This window comes from Sciurus vulgaris (genome assembly GCF_902686455.1).
Source record: "Sciurus vulgaris genome assembly, chromosome: 2".
NCBI classification, from domain to species: domain Eukaryota; kingdom Metazoa; phylum Chordata; class Mammalia; order Rodentia; family Sciuridae; genus Sciurus; species Sciurus vulgaris.
The window spans coordinates 98,561,261-98,580,911 of record NC_136462.1 but is presented as its reverse complement, the minus strand read 5'-3'; the positions used below and the strand labels follow the sequence as shown (position 1 = coordinate 98,580,911).

Genomic DNA, 19,651 nt, shown 5'->3' with positions numbered 1-19,651 from the left:
AATTGCTAACATTTGATACCATAAGCAACCGTGTTGCCTGTCTACCAAGTATCTACTTCCCTATTTCTCAGAGGCTGTGGGAGGTCCTTTCCAAATAATGGCCACTTATACTCATTATGTAGAATAATGCGAACACTAACCTTCTCCTTCAGATTTAATAGCATTAACAGCTGACTCAGAGTTTATGTTGTTTTCACCTCTTTATTTCCTTCCCGTTTCTAAGGAGAATGGACTATATTCCCACATGTCAGCAACATGACCATTTGTTCTTGTATAAAGATGTACAATCATCTCCTCTCCTTTGCAACCTTTTAGTTATGAGCAGGGGGAGAAGAAAGATGTTTGAGGGCAATTTTTTTTGGGGGGTGGGTAATGGGGATTGAACTCAGGGCACTCGACCACTGAGCTACATCCCCAGCCCAATTTTGTATTTTATTTAGAGACAGGGTCTTGCTGAGTTGCTGAGTGCCTTGCTTTTGCTGAGGCTGGCTTTGAACTTGTTATCTTCTTGCCTCAGTCTCATGAGCAGCTGGGATTACAGGCATGTGCCACTGTGCCTGGCTTTGAGGGCAATTTTAAGCTAACCCTCCATTCAGAACCGGGGCTACTGGGATGGGAATCTCAGTCCTAGAATATATATTGCTCATTTGGTGTCTGAATTTCTGTTCCCGTTATAGAGTCTTCACTATCCTATTCATAGATCCCAGTGTGTTTCCAGCCCCATCCTGGGTTTACCACCTGCTCCCTCTCTGCACTGAGACCAAGAGAGAGCACCTCTCTCCTGCTGTCAGTGGGGCTGGACACACCCAATGATTAGGACTGCTTACTTTGGGAGGTAAGCAAGTCTGTTGTAGGGTGAGCCTGGGCCTGGGGGAGAGCAAGTTGAAAAGGATTTTCTCATAATTAGGATATATTTGATTTTATTTCATCACTTTTCATGCCTGCTTGCCCAACTCAATGATTCTTAAGCTTCAAGAAAGAAAATCTGTTAAAACCAACCAGAATGGTTGCACTCATTAATTCGACAAACATTTGTTGAGTGTTAGGGATTACTAGGGCATTATTCAAAGAAATGTAAGAGAATTTTAAGCTTTTGGAACAAAGTGCATGGAAGCAATTTATCTAAGTTACTTCTTGGAGGTGAGAAGAATAGAGATTAGATTATCTCCAGGCTTTGATTGTGAACTGGAGCTGGGATTAGAAAATGATCTGGTTCCATGGAAGGGAGGTCACTGCTCTTGGTCATTCCTTAGATTTTCTGAGTCCCCATTTTCTCTACATTAGGACCTTTCAATAATCAGCTTTAAAAATGGTCATTAATAAAGTCTAGACCATTGAGGCCCTTAATTTATCAAACTATGTAGTGAAGCCTGTCATTATATAAAAGACCTAATCAAAATTGCCTCTGGTCCTGTTGCTTGTAATGCCCTCCCCATTGCACTTGTCCAGCTCCATTGTCAAGGCTCTCAAGAAGCACTCTTATCTCTTCCGTTGTACTTACCACAGTCCCCTGGGTAACACAATCATTTGTATATGCAGCTTTGACTGGACTGTATGATACCGGGGGCCGTATGTCCTTTACCATGTGTTCTTTTACTGGACTGTAAGATACTCAAACTAATTCGTCTTCTTATCTCCCCATCCCATCATGGCAACAAAATTTGTAAGCAACTGTTATCCTTGAATCCAACACTAATTTTATAGTGAAGTTCTATTGTTGAGAACTTTCAATGATGAAATGTTTTTGAAGGATATAGGAAGCATCTCCCTTCATCATATTGTTTAAAGGAGGTTCATTTTTTTGTGACCTTGAGAAAACAAGTAAAAGGTCAGGTCATCTGGACCATTTTCTAGTCTTCTCTGTGTTTTAAACTTGCAACAGAATATCTTTAACTGTTGTAGAAAAGAATACCTACTCTGAGGAACCTTCATAGTTATGTTGGGTCAGGCAATGTAGACCTGGCCAATAAGTTGATAAAGAGACCCAAGAGACCTGGGTTATCTGCTTAGGAGAAGCATTAGTTTAGTAATGATCTTAATGTTAGCATAAATGGAAACAGGGAAAATATACTATATCAGACTTCTTTTGAGTGTTTTAAAAAAGTCCAATGTTGTGTGAAATTTAACATGCTTTCCTGTTTTGCCCATATTCTGTGTTTGAGAAGTTGTGAGAAAAAGCACTGGCCAGCAGTAAATTTCCCATAGCAATAACTTGGCTTCAATCAACTATAACATTGATACCTGTTCATGTGGTTGAAGGCAACTTTTCCATGTGATTTCTTAGATTATACACTGCCCTGGAGGAGGCTGCTCAAATATAAAACAGAAAAAAATCATTTTCTTTAAGAAATAAATGCTTCTGTTTGATTCAGAGAAGTGTTTGAGAGCCTTCATTTCCTATACATAATAGTAATTCAGAAGAAGCAACTGGGTACTGAAGCTTCTGAAAGGGTTGAGTTCTGTTAAGCCTTAAGAGTCCCCAAAAGTCATGACAACTAGATCAATCCCCATGATATATGAGCTGGTTCTTTACATAGAAGCACTCCAGGATTTGACACACAGAGTTCAAGAACTCTTATGAGCTCACAAGCCCTGTGGCGGAAATTCAAAGTACAGAATCAAATTCATATTTATGTATCAGGTTCAGATGATTGCTAGTATAAAATGTGCACTGGAAGTGAGAAAAAAATCTGGGTTTTGTCCCCAGCTTTCTGTTGCTGACTATCAACATGACCTAGGGCAACTGATAGCACCCTTTGGGGCCTTTATTTTTTCAGCTATAAAACAAATGGGAACAAGACTGATTGCAAAATCTATTTCTCAGATCATTTGCTTTAAAATCATCTGGGTTTGAGGTGGGGCTTATTTGGGCACAGCTGCAGTCCTATTGAATCAAAATTTTGGGAATGAAATTCAGGAATCTGTTTCGTAAAATGGTTATTCTTGTACTCATTAAAATTTCTTTCCTAAACTTCTTTTTGGGGCAGCATAATATGCTCATTAAAGTTAGAGGATTACAGGATTAGAATAGCTCTAAGATCTCTACCAACTCCAAAGAATGTCCATTCATCACTTTTCCACATGGGCACATCTACTAAATATGTGACTTTGGCCTCTGTTATTTCCTTTTCAGTAAATGTTCTAGGTCAGAGTGTATTATGTACAAAGGTATCTTAGCGATTTGGAAAAAGTGAATGTTTTCCAAATATGTAGCCTCTCTCAAAGGTTAGTTTGCACATTAACACACGGGCACTATTGCCCTCTTTGGACTCTGTTGACTTCTTTGCAGTAACTGTTTTAGGTCAGAGTAACTGACCTAACTTGTGCAAAGGTGTCTCAGTGGTTTAGAAACACTGAATTTTTAAAAATTGTGTGACCTTTCTCAAAGGTCAATTTACTGCCAGAGGGTGCTGTAGGTCTACTGGAAAGTCTGGTTCGAGTTTAATTTGAGTGTGGAGATTTCATAATACTCTCCACATAAACACAATGCTCTATAGCAGAGGAATGTTGCCTCATTGGGGAAGGAGGTACATTTTGAGCATTCCTAATCTGAAAATCTGAAGTGCTCTAAAATCCTAACTTTTTGAATATCAATATGATGTCACAAATAGAAAATTCTACACCAGGAACTTTAATTTATGTACAAAAATATTTAAAAATATTGTATAAAGTTACTTTTGAGCTATGTGATAAGATACATATGAAACATTATGAATTTTTTTTTGTTTTGGATTTGGGTTCCATCCACAAGATATCTCATTATGTGTATGCAAATATTCCAACATCTGAAAAAAAATCTGAGATTTGAAACACTTTTGGTCCCAAACATTGAAGGTAAGGGGTTCTTAACTTGTATATAGTTGCATTTCTGAATTCATAACAGAACCAAATGCTATTACAGTCATTGAATCTGAGCTTCTTTGACAATTAAACAACAAGCCCTGTGAAGTCCCTCCAAGAGTGCCTGAGATACTAACGAAGCAATAATGTTTAAGTGCCTCCTGAGGTGGTACAAAGATCACCTTGTGAATAACTTCCCTCTAAGTAAACCGGTAAAATAGTAAGTGTGAGAGAGTTTTCCTGTTACTAAGTAGTAAAGTTGTCTAATTTCACAGGCAACTAGAAATTGTTGGGGGTTTTCTTGAAAGGACCTGTTTTTTAAATAATCTGGCTCCCTTTAAAACCATCCCTCTGCTTTTGAAACTATACGAAGCTGACACTTTTTGGATAATTTATTTTATGCCACATGGAATAGGTATGTAAGTTTTCTGGTTTCATACAAGTGAATTAGTGTTTCATCTTTCTGTGGAGCTAGACCAACTGCTTAGCTTAGTTTCCCCAGCTATGAACAGAAGGGTCAACAGATGCTTGATCCCTTCCAGCACCAACAATTTGCATCCATGCAGAGGAAGACATCATGATGTAGGAAAGAACATGGGCTTTGAAGTTGCACAGATCTAGGTTGGAATTTTAAACCTGGATTTCCTCAACTATAATAGGAGGTAATCACATGATACTTCCCATTGTAATAAAAGCATCCAGTATAGGGCTTGGCATTCCAAAAAGGTGGGGCTTCTGGGTTCCCTCTGCCCTTAGTTATGTCTTTAGTTAGCACCAGTTAGACCTCGTATTACTGACTGAGAGAATCAACCCATGGTCCAGAGTGCTGAGACTAAAGCTTTCCCAGAGGGTGGTAGAGGGGCAAGTGCCAAGTTCTGAGACAAGTTGTTGGGAGGAGAAAACCTTCAGCTCTATGGGTAAGAGTTTCTTTGCTTCTTCCTGATCTGGACACCACTTTAACATGAAGGTATCATTTCAGGTCTAGTTGAAATGTGGCAGAAGGCAAACACACAAATGAATGGAGTCACTGTTTTTATAAATGCCTTCGGGCTCAGAAAGGCCCTAGAGCAGATATGCAAAGTCTTCTCCTTGGGCATCAGGTGGGGTCACCTTCTCTCTGCAGTGAGAAGCCAGGAATGCTAACAGCAATTGAGAACTGGAAGCAGCTTTGAATTCTGCCTCATGGCAGAGAAAACTAAAGGACAGAGAAGTGACTTTCCCAAGATTACACAGCTGATCAAGCAGCAGGGGTGAGGACTGTTCCTTTAGATCTATTGGATTTCATGCTTAAGACCCTCTACATTTTAATGCAGACGGTGTAGGTATTGGTAAAGATCTGGACTTTGCAGGTGGAAAGTCCTGGGTAAGCCCCTGCCCTCCAGTTCTATGACAAGGAGAATGAGGCTTCATCTCTCTGGGCCTCAGTGGTCTATCATCTATAAAAATATCATCTAAAAAAAACGCCTACCTGTTGTGAGGTTAAAAAGCAACACTGTGTGTATACAATGGGCACTCCATATCCTTGGTTCTGCATTTGCAGTTTCAACCAACACAGAAGGAAAATATTTGGAAAAAAAATTGCATCTGTGCTGAACATGTACAGACTATTTTTCTTGTCATCTTCTCTAAACAATACAGTATACGAACAATTTGCACATCACTTACATTGCATTTGCTATTATAAGTAATCGAGAGATGATTTAAAGTATAGGGTAGGATTATGCCTAGGTTATATGCAAATACCACTCCATTTTATATAAGGGACCTGAGTATTAGAGGATTTTGGTATCTGCGGTGGCCCTGGAATTAATCCTTCACTTCACAACGAGGGAGCTCAACACGGTACCTGGCACATTGCTCCAACACAGAGGTTTTTAATGATCATTAACTGTGTTGAAAGGAAAAGTTGTCGCCCTCTAGGTACACCTACAGTTCCAACCTAAACCTCTCTCTCCAGCTACCCTACACCAGGCTGCCAGGGCTGGTTTTTCGCTAAGGCACTGGGCCGCTCCCCCGCATCCGGGCCGGCAGTTCGGAGCTCACCTGGTGAAGCCAGCAGCACTTTCGCCCCGCAGCAATGGAAGCAGTGCAACAGAGACTTTGAGCGAATATTGTAGTTGAGACATGCCATGGGACAGCCCAGCTTGGCCAGGCCCAGCCACAGCCATACGTAGGCTGGCTCATTGCCCATAAAGACCGCCACGCACTCTCCTTGGCGCAGACCGAGGTGGTCGTGCAGCATTCGCGCCACCTGATTGCTGCGCCTGTCTACCTGTGCGTAGGTGAGCGTCTCATCGCGGAAGAGCAGGAAAGGCTTGTGTGGTGTCTGGCGCGCTTTCTCTAGGAAGACCCGCAGGATGGTGCGCACCGGCCGCCGCTGCTGGTAGCTGCGCAGCTGCCGGGCCAAGTTAGCCACCCGCAGGAAGTAGCGCATATCCTGGAAGAAGTAGGGGCAGCAGAAGTTCACCAGCAGCGGCAGGAGCAGTAGCACCGCCAGGACGGTGTATGTGGAACCGGACATGATGGTGGTAGGATCCTCTGTCCCGGCGAGGGCAGAGGGCGCACTTCGGACGTGCAGCGCGGCGGCTGGGTGGACTCTTAAGAGGACGGCGAACAGCCTGCGCCCGGGCACGCGGCGGCGGGACGCAGGGCTAGAGATTAGGCTGTGGTGATGACCAAGCGCTTCGGCCGCCAGCACCGCCGCGGGCTATCCAGCGTGTGGAGCTAGTGCGGGCTGCCAAGGGTTCCGGGCGTGAGCGGCAAGGCTGCGCCCGCCCCCTTGCGGAGCGCGACACCTGTGTTCCAGCCCTTCCCCTGAGGTTCTCCCCTGGAGAGACGGGTGACTGCGATTTGCTGGGGGCCGGGGGTGAGGTGGGGGTGGGGTCTCTGCCACTGCCCCTCCCTGGTCCGGAGTCCGGAGTGAGGGCTAGACTTCACTGCTTTTGGACCGAAGTACTTTGCATTTCGGAGCCACGGTTTTTCTCATCAAATGGTGATAAAAGGCTCAAATAGCGGATGTTGAGAAGATTAAAGGAGACAGTGCAGGCTTGGGGCTATTATTATTTATTGTTACCACTAATAGAGTAGCTTATGGAGATGACATGTTATTATCAGTAAAATATCCTAGAAATGTGAGACAGCCCTATTATTTATTAATAGCGGGTACCAGGTGTCACTGCCAAGCCACAGTCCCATCTGTCTGTCCTGGTCCCACGGGCTTTCCGCCTGGTCTCTTTTTGATTCTCAGATTTGCTCCCCCCGCCCAACCGCAGCCTGACTGTCGGGAATCTCCCGAGGAAAAGACTTCAAGGTTGAACAAAAGCGACTGCCATGGTCACAAACAGCTCATCCCAACTCCAGCTGGGCCCTTTCCACCTCTTGAATCCTGATTTCTCGGGAAGTTTGCCACATTGCCGTGCGAACTCAAGCTCTGGCGTTGCTTCATTTGTTTTAATATTTTGTTTTTGTTAAGTAAATCGCCTCCACCCCTTGCAAGTTTTCAAAACACACAATTATTAAGCGGCCCTGTCACAACACGGAGGAAACTAAGTACATTACTGGCATTTCTCAAAACGCCATTTCTTTTAGAGGAAGTGTGATTCCTTTCTTAATTTTCCTAAGTACTACTCTATACACAGCGAATACTTACTACTTGCTGCTGAGGAGAGGCAGGATCTAAGTTAAGCAGCGGTTTACTTTTTAACCTCCTGCCCTGTGTTCATCCATCTTTCCCCCTTCTCTTCTCTCCTCCTCTCCCCCTCCCCTCCCCTTCCCTTCCCTCTCTGATTCTCTCTCTCTTTTTTGGTACTGGGAATTGAATCCAGGGCTTCACCCTTGCTAGGCAAATTCTCTCCACCGAGCTGCACTCCAGCCCTTTTAAAACATTTTTGAGACAGAATCTCTGTAAATTGCCCAGGCTGACCTTGAACTTGCCATCCTCCTGCCTCAGCCTTCCAAGTATCTGGGATTACAAACAGCAACAAGGCCACAGGCCCATCTTCTTATTCTTGTAAGGCGAATAATGGACACTTACTCCCCCCAGACACTCTACTAGGGGCATCCGTGTAGTAGATATTTTTTTGTGTCTCACCATTATTCTCTAAAGGTGATGCTTTCACACTTATAAAATACAGACAAGAGAGGGAAGTTTAGAAAGGCAAATTAAGAGAGTTTATAATGCATACATTTTGGAAACTGTTACCTGTTTAAAATATTATCTGTTTAGTTCCAGAAACCACTATTAGCTCACTCTTTTTTGAGGTGGGGGGTAGTACCTGGGACTGAACCAGTTCGCTCAATCACTGAGCCACATCCCCAGCCCTATTTCGTATTTTATTTAGAGACAGGGTCTCACTGAGATACTTAGTGCCTCGAGTTTGCCGAGGCTGGCTTTGAACTCTCAATTCTCCTGCTTCAGCCTCTTGGCTGCTGGGATTATAGGCATGTGCCACTGTGCCCTGCTTAGCTCACTCTTAACAACTCTCTCAGCACTGATAGTAACTATGTCATGTTGCCCTCCTATTCTCTAGGTGTCTTTCCATATCCTCTTTTTTCTTCAACAAAAAAAAAAAAAAAAAAAAAAAAAAAAAAAAAATTTTTTTTGCAACCTTTGGGCCTCCCATTTATAGCCCCCTCTTTTTATCCCTGGTAACTGCTTAAGCAGCTCTTTACCTGTCTTACCTTTCTCATAGCTGATCTAACTACCATCCAGTGACTGGTTGCATCATTTCCCTGGGGATGAGTTGGAGGCCTTCAACATCCCTGAGGAGGTCAGTAGTATTAACCAAAGTAGGGGGCAGAAACCATTCTGGTGTGCACTTCCTCTTTCAAGCTGAAGGTCAGGGCCAGCCTTTCTTTTTCATTCCAATCCATCTTCCCAGTGCCTCTCCTTTTATGGCTAGTCATTTCAATGTAGCTTTCTGCCCCTCTCTTCTTTTTCTTGAACAGCTACTCTCTATCAAGAATGCTGGATTACCAAAGATGCCCACTTTCTTTTTATTATCCTGAGACTCACTTCAACCTTGTATATCAGCTGTCTTTTTCAATTGCAAGTGAAAGAAAACAAGCCCCAAACTGGCATAAAGAAAAACAGAAATTTAAATAGGAAATGAAGGTCCAGCAAACTGATGGCTTCAAGTAATCTCTAATGTATGGGTTAGAAGCTGAACTTAATTGCTCTTTCACTTTTTCTCCTTTCTACCTTTTCTGTATTCATTTAGACTCTGCCCTCAAGGTACAAGGATGCTTGCCAACAGCCTTTAGGGGTATATACTTCCTAGGTCAATTTCAAAAAGATATACAAAGATCTTTTGTTCCTTAGAAGTCTTCATTAAAAAAGGAAAGAATGAAATCCCTGACTGAATTGTGTGCTCATCCCTGAACCAATCCCTGTGGGGTCTGGGGAAGAGAAATGCTAATTGGTTTAAGCCAATCAGATTCACCCATGGAGCTGGGGGTATAGCAATTCCACCTATATTATTTTGTGGAAATTTTCAGGGTATTATTAAAAAGTTACTGAGGGAGAGATGATACAGGAGAAGAAATAAATCTGGGGAAGCAATTAGCAAATGTCTGTAATATATACCTTGGAAATCTTTTTTTTAATGGTAAAAATAAAGGTTTAATTATTATTTTTTTTCAAGTGACAATTTTTTTATTTATTTTAATTAAAAATCATAAATTCACATAGGGCAATGTTGTTTGATTCATTGTTATTTTTTCCCTTCCCCCCACCCCTCCCACCTCACTTTTCCCTCTATACAGTCCTTCCTTCTTCCATTCTTACCACCCTCCTTATCCCTAACCCTAAACCTAACCCTAACCCTAATGCTAACCCCTCCTACCCCCCGTATATGTCCTCATCCGCTTATCAGCGAGATCATTCGTCCTTTAGTTTTTTGAGATTGGCTTATCTCACTTAGCGTGATATCCTAAAATTTCATCCATTTGCCTGCAAATGCCATAATTTTATCGTTCTTCATGGCAGAGTAATATTCCATTGTATATATATGCCACAGTTTCTTTATCCATTCATCAACTGAAGGGCATCTAGGTTGGTTCCACAATCTGGCTACAGTGAATTGAGCAGCTGTGAATATTGATGTGGCTGTATCTCTGTAGTATGCTGATTTTAAGTCCTTTGGGTATAGGCCAAGGAGTGGGATAGCTGGGTCAAATGGTGGTTCCATTCCAAGATTTCTGAGGAATCACCATACTGCTTTCCAGAGTGGCCGCACTAATTTGCAACCCCACCGGCAATGTATGAGTGTACCGTTTTCCCCACATCCTCTCCAACACCTATTGTTGCTTGTGTTCTCGATAATGGCCATTCTAATTGGGGTGAGATGAAATCTTAGGGTAGTTTTGATTTGCATTTCTCTTATTACTAGAGATGTTGGACATTTTTTCATATATCTGTTGATTGCTTGTACATCTTCTTCTGTGAAGTGTCTGTTCACTTCCTTAGCCCATTTGTTGATTGGATTATTTGTATTCTTAGTGTAGAGTTTTTTGAGTTCTTTATAGATTCTGAAAATTAGTGCTCTATCTGAAGTATGAGTGGCAAAGATTTTCTCCCACTCTGTAGGCTCTCTCTTCACATTACTGATAGTTTCCTTTGCTGAGAGAAAGCTTTTTAGTTTGAATCTATCCCAGTTGTTGATTCTTGCTTTTATTTCTTGTGCTATGGGAGTCCTGTTAAGGAAGTCTGATCCTAAGCCAACAAGTTGGAGGTTTGGACCTACTTTTTCTTCTATAAGATGCAGGGTCTCTGGTCTGATTCCGAAGTCCTTGATCCATTTTGAGTTGAGTTTTGTGCAGGGTGAGAGATAGGGATTTAGTTTCATTCTGTTGCATATGGATTTCCAGTTTTCCCAGCACCATTTGTTGAAGAGGCTATCTTTTCTCCATTGCATATTTTTGGCCCTTTTGTCTAGTATGAGAAAATTGTATTTATTGGGGTTTGTGTCCATGTCCTCTATTCTGTACCATTGATCTACCTATTTTGGTACCAATACCGTTTTTGTTACTATTGCTTTGTAATAGAGTTGAAGATCTGGTATTGCAATACCCCCTGCTTCGCTCTTTCTACTGAGGATTGCTTTAGCTATTCTGGGTTTCTTATTCTTCCAGATGAATTTCATAATTGCTTGCTCTATTTCTGTAAGGTACATCATTGGGATTTTAATTGGAATTGCATTGAATCTGTATAGCACTTTAGGTAGTATGGCCATTTTGACAATATTAATTCTGCCTATCCAAGAACATGGGAGATCTTTCCATCTTCTAAGGTTTTCTTTAATTTCTTTCTTTAGTGTTCTGTAGTTCTCATTGTAGAGGTCTTTCACCTCTTTTGTGAGATTGATTCCCAAGTATTTTATTTTTTTTGATGCTATTGTGAATGGGGTAGTTTTCCTAATTTCTCTTTCTGAAGATTCATCACTTATGTATAAAAATGCATTGGATTTATGAGCATTGATCTTGTAACCTGCTACTTTACTGAATTCACTTATGAGTTCTAAAAGTTTTCTGGTGGAATTTCCAGGTTCCTATAAATATATAATCATGTCATCAGCGAACAGGGATACTTTGAGTTCCTCTTTTCCAATTTGTATCCCTTTAATTTCTTTGGTTTGTCTAATTGCTCTGGCTAGAGTCTCAAGGATGATGTTCTCCAATAGAAGTGGTGAAAGAGGGCATCCCTGTCTTGTTCCAGTTTTTAGGGGGAATGCTTTCAGTTTTTCACCATTTAGAATGATATTGGCCATGGGCTTAGCGTAGATGGCCTTTACAATGTTAAGGAATGTTCCCACTACCCCAATTTTCTCTAGTGTTTTGAGCATGAAGGGATGCTGTATTTTATCAAATGCTTTTTCTGCATCTATTGAAATAATCATGTGATTCTTAACTTTTAGTCTGTTGATATGGTGAATGACATTTATTGTTTTCGGGACGTTGAACCAACCTTGCATCCCTGGGATAAAACCCACTTGATCGTGGTGCACTATCTTTTTAATATATTTTTGTATGCGATTTGCTAAAATTTTGTTGAGAATTTTTGCATCGATGTTCATTAAGGATATTGGCCTGAAATTTTCTTTCCTTGATGTGTCTCTGTCTGGTTTAGGTATCAGGGTGATATTGGCTTCATAGAATGAGTTTGGGAGGGTTCCTTCCTCTTCTATTTTATGGAATACTTTGAGAAGTATTGGAATGAGCTCTTCTTTAAAGGTTTTGTAGAACTCGGCTGAGAACCCATCTGGTCCCGGACTTTTCTTTGTTGATAGGCTTTTGATGACCTCTTCTATTTCATTGCTTGAAATTGATTTATTTAAGTTGTGTATGTCCTCCTCGTTCAGTTTAGGTAATTCGTATGTCTCTAAGAAACTTGTTGATGTCTTCGAGGTTTTCAGTTCTGTTGGAGTATAGATTTTCAAAATAGCTTCTAATTATGTTTTGTATTTCACTCGTGTCTGTTGCGATATTTCCTTGTTCATTCTGAATTTTAGTAATTTTTCTCCCTCTTTCTCTTTGTTAGTGTGGCTAAGGGTCTATCAATTTTATTTATTTTTTCAAATAACCAACTATTTATTTTGTTAATTTTTCCGATTGTTTCTTTTGTTTCAATTTCGTTGATTTCAGCTCTGATTTTAACTATTTCCTGTCTTCTACTACTTTTGGTGTTGGTCTGCTCTTCTTTTTCTAGGGCTTTGAGCTGTAGTGTTAAGTCGTTTATTTGTTGATTTCTATTTCTTTTGTTGAATGCGCCCCATGAAATAAATCTTCCTCTAAGTACAGCTTTCATAGTGTCCCAGAGGTTTGGATATGATGTGTCTTTGTTCTCGTTTACTTCTAAAAAATTTTTTATTTGCCTCCTGATGTCTTCTGTTATCCATTCATCATATAATAGTGTATTATTTAATCTCCAGGTATTGGAGAAGTTTCTGTTTTTTATTCTGTCATTTATTTCTAATTTCAATGCATTATGATCTGATAGAGTACAAAGTAGTATCTCTATCTTCTTGTATTTCTAACAGTAGCTTTGTGGCATAAGACATGGTCTATTTTAGGGAAGGATCCATGTGCTGCTGAGAAGAAAGTGTATTCGTTCTTTGTTGGATGGTATATTCTATATAAGTCGGTTAAGTCTAAATTTTTGATTGTGTTATTGAGATCTATGGTTTCTTTATTCAATTTTTGTTTGGACGATTTATCCAGCGGTGAGAGAGGTGTGTTAAAATTGCCTAGTATTATTGTGTTGTGGTCTATTTGATTTCTGGAATTGACAAGGATTTGTTTGACGTACATGGATGAGCCAATGTTCGGGGCATAGATGTTTATGATTGTTATGTCTTGCTGATTTATGCTTCCCTTAAGCAGTATGTAATGTCCTTCTTTATCCCTTCTGACTAGTTTTGGCTTGAAGTCCACATTCTCTGAAATGAGGATGGATACTCCAGCTTTTTTGCTGTGTCCGTGTGCATGGTATGTTTTTTCCCATCCTTTCACCTTTAGTCTATGGGTATCTCTTTCTATGAGATGAGTCTCTTGCAGGCAGCATATTGTTGGATGTTTCTTTTTAATCCAATCTGCCAGTCTATATCTTTTGATTGATGAGTTCAGGCCATTAACATTCAGGGTTATTATTGTGATATGATTTGTATTCCCAGTCATTGGACTCATTTTTGTTTTTTGACATGATTTGGTTTCCCCTTTATTTGGCTATTCCTTTAGGCTAGTTCTTCCCGTTGCTGATTTGCATTGTTGTTTTTCATCTCTTCCTCATGGAATATTTTGCTGAGAATGTTCTGCAATGCTGGCTTTCTTTTTGTAAATTCCTTTAGCTTTTGTTTATCATGGAAGGATCTTATTTCATCGTCAAATCTGAAAGTAAGTTTTGCTGGGTATAAGATTCTTGGTTGGCATCCATTTTCTTTCAGGGATTGGTAAATGTTGTTCCAGGCCCTTCTAGCTTTTAGGGTATGGATTGAAAAAATCTGCTGATATTCTTATTGGTTTCCCCCTGAATGTAATTTGATTCTTTTCTCTCGCGGCCTCTGAAATTCTGTCTTTATTTTGTATGTTAGGTATTTTCATAATAATGTACCTTGGTGTGGGTCCGTTGTAATTTTGTATATTTGGAGTCCTATAAGCCTCTTGTACTTGGTTTTCCATTTCATTCTTCAGATTTGGGAAATTTTCTGATATTATTTCATTGAATAGATTGTTCATTCCTTTGGTTTGTTTCTCTAAGCCTTCCTCAATCCCAATAATTCTTAAATTTGGCCTTTTCATGATATCCCATAGTTCTTGTAGATTCTGTTCATGATTTCTTACCATCTTTTCTGTTTGGTAAACTTTGTTTTCAAGATTAAATATTTTGTCTTCAATATCTGAGGTTCTGTCTTCCAGGTGTTCTATCCTATTGGTTATGCTTTCTGTGGAGTTTTTAACTTGGTTTATTGTTTCCTTCATTTCAAGGATTTCTGTTTGTTTTTTTTCAATATCTCTAACTCTTTATTGAAATGATCTCTTTCTTCCCGTATTTGCTCCTTTAACTGTTCATTGGTGTGATCATTTAATGCCTGCATTTGCTCTTTCATCTCCTTGTTTGCTTCCCTGATTGTTTTAAATATGTACATTCTGAACTCCCTTTCTGACATTTCTTCTGCTGTGCTGTCATTGGGTTTTATTGATATAGTATCTAAGTTTGTTTGGGACATTTTCTTCCCTTGTTTTCTCATATTGGTCAGATGTCAGTGGGACTTTGTGATATTGCAGAATTCTTCTATTGGTTTATATTGTCCCTGTAGATTTCCAGTGTATCACCTTCCTGCCTTCAGTAGCCTGAAGTCTTGGACTAACTTGATAATGCAGTGCTTCCAAGGAAAGCTGCCCCTAGTCCTCTACCGGTTCCAGGGCTTGGAGCTGGCTCTGTGTGGAAAGGCTGTCACTGGGCGGTCTGCTCCAAGAAGCTAGCCTGGAAAGGCGCTTCCCGCCGGAGGGGGCCGGGCTGCGGGCTGCTTTGGGAAGTCCCTGGCTGCCCTATCCTGGTCCCTGAAGCAACCTGCGGGCAGGAACTCGCCGCCCTGATTCAGGGAATTGAAGCTTGGTTCTGTGCAGAAAGGTTCTTACTGGGGGGCCTGCTCCAAGATGTTGGAGAATCTGGCCCTGTGGGAGGAGCCCACCGCCGGAGTGCGCAGGGCTGCCTGGGGAGGACACTAGCTGCTGTGCCTTACTCTAATAAGCCACCTGAATCCGGGCCTGCTGCCCGGGCAGTACTTCACCGGGTGGGGGAGACTCACCCCGTGGCTGTATTTTAGTCCGAGTCTCTCAATGCCTCCCCTTCTTGAATCCTGGGTTCTGGAGCGACTGGAGATGCAGTCACCCTCTAGTCCACCATCTTGGATCACCCCGTGGAAAAAGCCTGCGGCCAGGGAGGTGGCCGGGGGGCAGGTCCAACTGGAGAGGTCTCTGGCTGCCTTGCCCTGGTCCCAGAGGCTGCTTGCGGGCCGGAGGTCACCACTGGCTTGGGGACTTGTTGCTGGCTCTGTGTGGAAAGGCTCTCACTGGGCGGTCTGCTCGGAAATCTTTTTTAAAAAATTATTTATTTTTTAATTTTTTACAGACTGCATTTTGATTCATTACACAATGAATTCATTACACAAATGGGGTACATGATTTCCTTTCTATGGTTATACATGATGTAGATTCATACCATTAGTGTAATCGTACATGTACACAGTGTAGTGATGTCTGTGTCATTCCACAATTTTTCATACCCCCCCCATTTCCTTCTACATAGTCTAAAGTTCTTCCATTCTTCTCTCACTCCCCACCCTCACCCCCATTATATATCACCATCCACTTATCAGGGAAAACATTTAGCCTTTGTTTTTTTTGGGATTGGCTTATTTCATTTAGCAAGATATTCTCCAATTCCATCCATTTATTTTCAAATGCCATAATATTATTCTTCTTTATGGCTGAATAATATTCTATTGTGTATGTATATATACCACAGTTTCTTTATCTATTTATCTGTCGAAGGGCATTTAGGTTGGTTCCACAATCTAGCTATTGGGCATTGAGCTGCTATAAACATTGATGTGGCTGCATTACTGTAGTATGCTAATTTTAAGTCCTTTGGTTATAAACAGAGGAGTGGGTTAACTGGGTCAAATGGTGGGTCCATTCCAAGTTTTCTGAGGATTCTCCACACTGCTTTCCAGAGTGGCTGTACCAATTTGCAACTCCACCAGCAATGTACAAGTGTGCCTTTTTCCCCCACATCCATGTCTACATCTATTATTGCTTGTGTTCTTGATAATAGCCATTCTAATTGGAGTAAGATGAAATCTTAGAGTTGTTTTAATTTGCATTTCTCTAATTACTAGAGATGTTGAACACTTTTTCATATATTTATTGATTGCCTGTATGTCTTCTTCTGTAAAGTGTCTGTCCAGTTCCAAACTATACTACAGAGCAATAGTAATAAAAACACATGGTATTGGCACCAAAATAGACAGGTAGACCAATGGTACAGAATAGAAAATATAGAGACGAACCCACAGAAATACAGTCACCTCACATGAGACAGAGGAGTCAAAAACATAAATGGAGAAAAGATAGCCTGTTCAACAAATGGTGCTGGCAAAACTGGAAGTCCATATGCAGTGAAATGAAATTAAACCCTCTCTCTCACCCTGCACAAAACTGAACTCAAAATGGATCAAGGACTTAGGAATTAGACCAGAGACTCTGCACCAAATAGAAGACAAAGTCAGCCCGAATCTTCATCATGTTGGCTTAGGATCAGACTTCCTCAATAAGACTCCCAAAGCACAAGAAATTAAAGCAAGAATCAATATACGGGATGGACTCAAACTAAAAAACCTTTTCTGAGCAAAGGATATAATTAATAATGTGAAAAGAGAGCCTACAAAGTGGGAGAAAATCTTTTCTACATGCACTTCAGATAGAGCACTTATCTCCAAAATTTATAAAGAACTTACAAAACTTTACACCAAAAATACAAATAACCCAATCAATAAATGAGTTTAACTTTAAATCTGGGATTCACCTTTTGCACTACCACCTGGTTAGTAGTTGTTTTAATCTTTTTGTATTGTTATAAGAAAATACCATAAACTGGGTAGCTTATAAACAACAGAAATTTATTTCTCATAGTTTTGGAGGCTAGGAATCCCAAGATTAGTATCTGAACAGGGCCTTTTTTCTCATAGAGTCTTCTAGCTGTATCCTCACATGATGGAAGGGGCAAATAAGCTCTTCTTGGCCTATTTTATTTTATTTTTTACCATTAAAAAAATTTACCACTTTATGAAAAATCAGCATAAATATGCTAACGCGGATATAACTAGTGCATTTATTAAAATACAGAATAACAGTGAAAATGATCATACAGAATAATCTTCACATTTGATATTCCAATTACAACCTAGGAGAGATTGCCAAATTTGGCCTATTTTATAAGGGCACTAATTCTATACATGAGGATTCCATCCCCATGATCTAATCACCTCTCAAAGTCCCCATCTCCTAATGGCATCACCTTGGGGGTTAGGAGTTCAATATATGAATTTTGAGGGGACACAAACATTGAAATCATAGCAACAGTCTTTCTGGAAATATCGCCTTCATCTAATATCTCTGCTGCTCCGTTATGTTTAGTGCTTCCCATCCTCTTTCACCCACCATAACTATAGACAATTGTATTTGTACATTGTGCTAGAATAGAGGGAGGCAGGAGCTGGCTGGACTCCTTGACTTTTACTTGACTCCCTTGAAGTGTGATCAGAATCTTAACACATTGGCTACCTTTTCTTGGCACATTTATTGGGAAACTCCGGTCTACAAAATGAAGTTCAAACTATTTCTTAATTAACTCAATTAACAAATATTTATTGACCTTCTACTATGAGCAGGACATTATCAGGCAATAAACATTTAAAAATGGACTCAAACTTAACTCCATTTGCTCCTTTTTGGGACTCCTTGGCTTTAGCAAGTCTATTGCACACACTCCTAGAACACCCTATACATTTGGCTTTCTTCTTGCCTCTTTCCACCTCTGTACTCCCCATTCCTCTACATCCCAAACTCCTTTAAGGGAGGGTTCTTAGATTTCTGCACTTCGCAGTCCACTAGCATTTCAAAATAAAGGCAGGAACTCAAAAGATAGAACTTTTTTTTCAGTTTTTCAGGTAAACCAACAATGTGTTATTATTATTATTATTATTTTATAAAAGAATGACATTTTAATGAAAACATATCTGAGTTTGGTTAGTAAGAATGTGTCTAATGATGCTTATCAAGTGGAGGAGTTGTAAGATTTGATGATATCAGGCATGCAAAGGGGCTCAGTGAACTGCAGTGCACCTTCTGCCCTCTAATTAAACCCTTTGCATGATATTCATAACCGTTCACAACCTGGGCCCAACTTAGACTCTCTAGTTTTATCTCTCCTTACTCTGAACATTTTGCACTATGTCCCAGCAGCCCTGGTCTGCTGTATGGCTTCAGGCAAGTTCCTTAACCCTCTCTTGCCAGAAAAAAGTTACCATAAAGTGGAATCATCTTAAAGATGGAATGGAAATTATATATTTAAAGAACTCCAAATAGTCTATCATTAAGCACTCAATAAATGTTAACTTGATATAGCACTTATCTCCATCATTGTTACCACATGTCAGCCTTCTACCTACCCCTGACCAATCCCTTCTTCTCTGTTTTTCTAGACTGTGCTCATCTTCCAGTCCTAATTCAGTGTTCCTTCTCAGGAATGGTGTGCCAGGCTGCCTCCCCACTCACACGTGCCTCCCTTAGCCCATGCACTCTGTTGCATTAGGGTTACTTGCTTATCTGTGTGTTTCTCTAGCTAGTCTGTGAGATAATAAGGTCAAGAAAAAAAATGACATTTTTAGCCCTAAAAATGAAAAATATATCTGAATTATACACTTGAAAGTGGTTAACTGTTTGTATATTTTATCATGACTTAATAAAACCCCAAAACTGTAGTCTTTTTCTTTTTTTAATATTTTGTTTTAGTTGTAGATGGACACAATACCTTTATTTTATTTTTATGTGGTGCTGAGGATGGAACCCAGGGCCCCATGCATGCTTGGTGAGCACTCTACCACTGAGCCACAATCTCAGCCCCAAACTGTAGTCTTTTTCAAGAAAGAATGAAGACAGCATTAAACAAACATACAAAAAGATAGAAATTAGAATCTAAAAAGAAAAAAAAAATTTAGAATATCTTTGAATGCAGAAAAAACACAATTTTTATCTGGTTTACCCTAGCACATTGAGATTGCTTTTATATAAGTTTGTTCATTCTGGAATATAAATTCAACAATGAAATATGAAGAAGAGCCAAATCTTGGACTTTAATGTAAGAGGACATGTCCGAACCGGGATGTTAAACGTGGTGATCCACCCGACACCCTCAGCAAAGCCTCCTCTTTCTCCCATCCTCCACATTGGCAGAGCTGACTCACTTCCTTCAAGATTCTAGTTGCTTCATGGAAGTCAATTCAATGCAACCTCCTACACTCCTCTTTTTCTCAAACTTTCTACCCAAAGTGCTAGATTACCATCCATGCCCTATCTCTTCTGTTCTACTCTGAGGCATTGTGGGGGAGATTAGGGGAAGACATGATGACTGGGTGTGCACATTGTCCACTTTTTGCTGTGGCCAGGACTTTACCTACCTCGGCTCTTACAGAAGGCCTCCCAGGGCATGTTCAGGCCTTTCCTTCTCCCTTCAAATCCCCCAATCCCAACCTCA

General features: G+C 40.5%; 1 protein-coding gene across 2 annotated transcripts in view; it reads right to left on the bottom strand.

The window, feature by feature from the left end:
• The window catches only part of SLC27A2 (solute carrier family 27 member 2), a 38,292-nt gene extending 31,641 nt beyond the window's left edge, over positions 1 to 6,651 (bottom strand). Inside the window, exon 1 of one of the 2 annotated variants that reach the window (XM_079129940.1) lies at positions 5,884 to 6,651. In XM_079129940.1, the coding sequence (XP_078986066.1) occupies positions 5,884 to 6,361 (478 nt within the window). In that variant the 5' untranslated portion in view covers positions 6,362 to 6,651. The remainder of the gene's footprint in view (positions 1 to 5,883) is intronic. The other variant, XM_079129939.1, reaches the window with a different exon arrangement.
• Positions 6,652 to 19,651: the final 13,000 nt, after the last annotated feature.